General features: G+C 44.5%; 1 protein-coding gene across 1 annotated transcript in view; it reads right to left on the bottom strand.

Moving 5' to 3' along the window:
* Positions 1–5,455, bottom strand: part of GFRA3 (GDNF family receptor alpha 3) — a 20,772-nt gene that overhangs the window by 6,740 nt on the left and 8,577 nt on the right. Inside the window, exon 2 of the mRNA XM_008572794.1 lies at positions 4,114–4,401. Coding sequence (XP_008571016.1) covers positions 4,114–4,401 — 288 coding nt within the window. The remainder of the gene's footprint in view (positions 1–4,113; positions 4,402–5,455) is intronic.

The following is a 5,455-nucleotide window of genomic DNA, read 5'->3' as shown; positions in this document are numbered from 1 at the left end:
AAAAAAAAAAAAAAAAAAAGAAGAAACTGAGTATGAAGATAGGTTAGGTTACTTGCTCAGGCTCACATAAGCTAATAAGTGGAGCAGGGATTTAAAATCTGGACTATCTGGTTCCAGAGTCTCTGCTCCTAACCACTAGACATATTGCCTGTGGGTACACAATCAGGCAAGGGGACTCTGTCTTGTTTTCTCTTGCTATTAGGGAAGGGATAATGGTGTACTCTTTGTTCCAGTCCCGACTGCTTGGCTATGGAATTGCATAGCCATGGAAATGCAACGGGGAAATGGAAGTGAGGCCAGGCATCAAACTGAATGTGACTGAGAAAAACAGAGAAGGAAAAGAGACAGTGATCTCAAGCAAAGGCATCTCAGTCACCCCTGTGGGGATGTGGGCCCCTTAAGGGGACTTACTAGGGCTTATAAATTTGCTGCATAGTACAAACACAGGGTAGGTTCTCAATAAAAGTTGGTTAATAAATCTTGTTGAAAATGAGAGATGAGGGAGGTGAGCTTGTAGGGATGTCACCCTATAAGCTTTTGTGAATGCATCTTCTGGAAGGAAGGAATATGGATGATGCCAGGCAAACAGGAAAGGATGGGCTAGATACATGGGGAAACTGGGAGCTGCTGACGGAAAAGCAGGGAGTGACAAGATCCAAGGAGAAGTCTCAGGGGAAGTTCTGAGAGAGAAGTGATTAGGATGGGGAGTAGAAAAGCAGGGAACAGGACTGTGGTGAATTGCATTATTGTTCCCAATTATTTGCTGCCCACCCTGTGGGAAAATTATACCTCCCCATATACTGCCATGTGACTTTCACGCCTCCTATAAGAGGACTATACTTCTGCACTCCACTGATGTCAGGCTTGGCCATGTGACTTGCTCTGGCCTATGGACTGTGAGCTGAAGTGATGTAAATCACATCTGACCAGAAGCTTTAACAACTATCACATGGTTATGCTGTGACTCTTTTCCCTCTACCAGCCTGGATCCTCGAATGAAGAAGACAGAACAGAGACAAAGCCAACCCATGGAAACCTGCAGCAGACGTGTAACATGAGCAAGAAGTACATTTCTGTTGTTGAAAGCCAGAGATATGGAGGTTGTTTGTTACTGCAGCATAACCTAGCAGTTCTCATTAAAAATGCAATTGGGGGGCCGGCCTGTGGCTCACTCAGGAGAGTGTGGTGCTGATAACACCAAGGCCATCGGTTCGGATCCCATACAGGGATGGCCGGTTAGCTCAGTGGGTGAGTGTGGTGCTGACAACACCAAGTCAAGGGTTAAGATCCCCTTACCGGTCATCTTTAAAAAAAAAAAAAAATGCAATTGGTACCTAGAAGTGAAGTGCTATAGTAACAAAAATACCTAAAATGTGTGGCATTCACTTTGGGACTGGGAAGTGGGCAGTGAAGAAGCTGGGGGCTGGAAAGATGGCTGTCCATATTATGCAGCTGCAAAGCATTTGGTAAAACTGTTGCTTGTAATAATGTGTAAGGAAGATAATATGCTGAATGAGCTTGTGCTTTAAGGGAAGAAGTTGAGAAACAGAAGCTTACTAGTATGTCTTGAGTGCTATTGGCTGCATTTGACAAGGCACTATAAGAAGGATATAAACTCGGAAAAGGATTGGCCAGTTCCCAAGTAGGGAGGAAATGGAAAAGAGAATCCAGAAATTCCAGGACTTGAAGGATTAAGAGATTCAACTATTTCTCATATTCAAATGATAAAAGATAAAATTGAAAAATGCTTTGAGCAGTAAGGTTGATTACAACTCAAACTTGGGTAAAAGACCAAATCAAGGGCCGGCCCGTGGCTCACTCGGTAGAGTGCGGTGCTAATAACACCAAGGCCCCGGGTTCGGATCCCACATAGGGATGGCTGGTTCGCTCACTGGCTGAGCGTGGTGCTGACAACACCAAGTCAAGGGTTAAGATCCTATATTACAGTTAAAAGACCAAATCAAGGGCCGGCCCGTGGCTCACTCGGTAGAGTGCGGTGCTAATAACACCAAGGCCCCGGGTTCGGATCCCACATAGGGATGGCTGGTTCGCTCACTGGCTGAGCGTGGTGCTGACAACACCAAGTCAAGGGTTAAGATTCCCCTTACCGGTCATCTTTTAAAAAAAAAAAAAAAAAAAAAAAAGACCAAATCAAGTGTGTGGCTATTATGCCATTTGTGGAGATCTCTCAATTGATTAAGATGGTACCCAATAAATCCTTCTAGTTGGACAAATGTACTCAGGGGAAAAAGATGAAAGTAGTGGCTTTCCCACAGAAGCCCGATAACGGCAAGGTACTTCTAATTAGGTCTAGAAACAGATGCATGTGTTGAATTGTGGGAAAGGCTACTGGTACACATGAGATGACAGAAATCAAAGGTATAGAAAGCAATTATGTTTTGAGGAGACTGGTACTGCCATGAGCTACCAGCCTGGGTTAAAAGAGACTGTAACTATTTGAGACTTAAAATGTCCCAACATTCCTCAGGCAGGAAGCAGTCTGGGAATGCTGCTCAGTCTCCAAGGAGGTTGTAATCTCCAACGTCCTTTTCAAAAGTGACCAAAGAGAACAATGGAAATGGAAGGACCTCCTGGAGGGCTGTGCCAAGTACTCTGGAGAACAATGCAACCCATAGAGCAGAAACAGGGCCTTATTAGAGAACAATCCCCATCCCCATGGAAGAGGGCCCTTGCAACATTTGTCTAGCAGGATTTCAGAATTGCTATGAATCAATATCTGCTGTGTGCCTTCCATTCCTCGCCTTTCTGAGAGTATTTGTTGTGGTTATCCTGACCCTCTTCCTTTATTTCATTTATGCTAGTGAGTATGTATAGGAGGCAGATGACTTGTCTTTTTAGTACACAGGTTTCTAGATCAAGAGGAGCCACATCCGGACTCGATATAGAAACCATCATGAAATCTAGACTTCGAGCCTGATGTCACGTTACGGCATCTTCCTTGAAAAGTGAGTGTATTTTACTTGTGGAAGGCAGGGAAATGAATATTTTGACCAAGTGGTAGACTATGGTAGATTGCATTATTGTTTCCAATTATTCTTTGCCTTCCCTGTAAGATTACATATCCTCACTTATTGCCATGTGATTTTTGATGTCTCCCTGAGGGAGACATATACTTCCCCACCCAGTGATGTCAGGCCTGGCCATGTCATTTGCTCTGTCAATAGAATGTGAGTAGAAGCAGTGGATGTAACATCCAAGCAGAGGCTTTTAAAATCATCACATAGTTCTAGGGTTGGCCCGTGGCTCACTTGTGAGCGTGTGGTGCTGATAACACCAAGGCCGTGGGTTCGGATCCCTGTGCAGGGATGGCCAGTTAACTCACTTGGGAGAGCGTGGTGCTGACAACACCAAGTCTAGGTTTTAAGATCCCCTTACTGGTCATCTTTAAATTAAAAAAAAAAAATCATCATTGCTCATTTCCTTCTGCCATGAGAAGGGAACATCCCATATGAAGCTGCACCTTTAGCTTGGATTCCAGAATGAAGACACATCAAACAGCCAACACAGAGCATGAGCAAGAACTAAACCTGCAAGTCACTGTTTTGTTACTGCAACATAGTCCACTAAAAGCTGACTAATAAATACAGGCATCTATGAAAAGAGTCAAAGCTGGCTCCTCTCTTTGGCTGTTTCTGTGCCTTCTCTCTCTTATCATCTCCCATCTGCTTAATGAGTAGCCTGAGTATCCTTTCTTTCGAAGGCTGGACGAAGATCCCAGTCTCTCTGAACTTGTGGATTACATGGTATTTGGAGCCTGTTTATGGGTTAAGATCCCCTTCCCTGCCTCTTCTTGATACACTTCTGTTTCAGGAGCTCCCCAGGTTGGGCCGCAGCCTGGTTCAGAACTCTGCCAAGAGAGAGTACTTGTTGGCAGGTAAGAAAGGTGGAAGTAGGGAGGACAGAGGGCAGAGTTGTGAGGGCCCAAAAGGATACTGCCAATTTCTCCCTCCACCTCTACTGATGATGTCAAATATAGAGCTTCATTATCATCCCTATCAGAATCTACCAGGTAGCCCATATTCTGCAGGATTAAAAAACACCCTCCAAGAGCCATCTTCCCCAGCTTATTCCACTCTAGGATGGGGGACTCACCAAGGCTGCGGACAGGGTGAACAGTCCAATAGATGTCCAGGCAGGTAGTTTGGTTCTTCATGCGCCGATGGCATGTACAGCCTATCAGAGAGGTGTTCCTGAGGGGCTGTGCTGCCTCTAAGCAGTCCACAGGGACTGATGGCTCCTTTGAGGGCAATGGGGTGCTTATACCAGTGGTGCAGGAATGCAGGTGGTGGTAGGCAGCATTGCAAATGGGGTCAGCCTGGCACTTCCTCCTGGCCTGGATACAGCTGTTAATGAGCCGACTCTCTGTGAGAAGGGGGCCCCCTGTGGAGGGAGAAATCAAGTGAGGTTCACATAAGGTCAGAGTAGCTGTCCGGGAGGACCAAGGTATCAGGTAGTGTGGGGGGATTCCTGATGAAATCTTGAGAAAGTCTTAAAGTAGCACAAAGGGCCTTTAGAAAGAAGTGTGTAGAAAAACAGAGACACTGATCAATGGAATAGAATAGAGCACCCAGAAATCAACCCACGCACTTACTGCCATTTGATCTTCGACAAAGGCACCAAGCCTATTCACTGGGGTCGGGACTGCCTCTTCAGCAAAGGGTGCTGGGATAACTGGATATCCATATGCAGGAGATTGAAACTAGACCCATACCTCTCACCATATACTAAAATCAACTCAAAATGGATTAAGGATTTAAATATACACCCCAAAACAATAAAACTTATTAAAGAAAACATAGGAGAAACCCTTCAGCAAATAGGGCTGGGCACAGACTTCATGAATATGACCCCAAAAGCACAGGCAACCAAAGGAAAAATAAACAAATGGGACTATATCAAACTAAAAAGCTTCTGCACAGCAAAAGAAACAATTAACAGAGCTAAAAGACAACCAACAGAGTGGGAGAAAATATTTGCAAAATACACATCCAACAAAGGACTAATATCCAGAATATATAAAGAACTCAAACAACTTTACAAGAAAAAAACAAGCAACCCAATCAAAAAATGGGCAAAAGAACTAAGTAAGCATTTCTCTAAAGAAGATATGCAAATGGCCAACAGTCATATGAAAAAATGCTCAACATCACTCAGCATCCAGGAAATGCAAATCAAAACCACACTGAGATACCATCTCACCCCAGTTAGGATGGCAAAAATCCAAAAGACACCGAAAGATAAATGCTGGCGTGGCTGCGGAGAAAAAGGAACTCTCTTACACTGTTGGTGGGAATGCACAATGGTGCAACCCCTATGGAAAATGGTTTGGAGGTTCCTCAAACAGCTGAAGATAGACCTACCATACGACCCAGCTATCCCACTCCTGGGAATATATCCAAAGGAATGGAAATCATCAAGTCGAAGGTACACCTGT

The sequence above is a fragment of the Galeopterus variegatus genome, unplaced genomic scaffold, assembly GCF_000696425.1.
Source record: "Galeopterus variegatus unplaced genomic scaffold, G_variegatus-3.0.2 Scaffold836, whole genome shotgun sequence".
Taxonomy (NCBI): Eukaryota; Metazoa; Chordata; class Mammalia; order Dermoptera; family Cynocephalidae; genus Galeopterus; species Galeopterus variegatus.
This window is presented reverse-complemented; position numbering and strand designations above follow the sequence as displayed.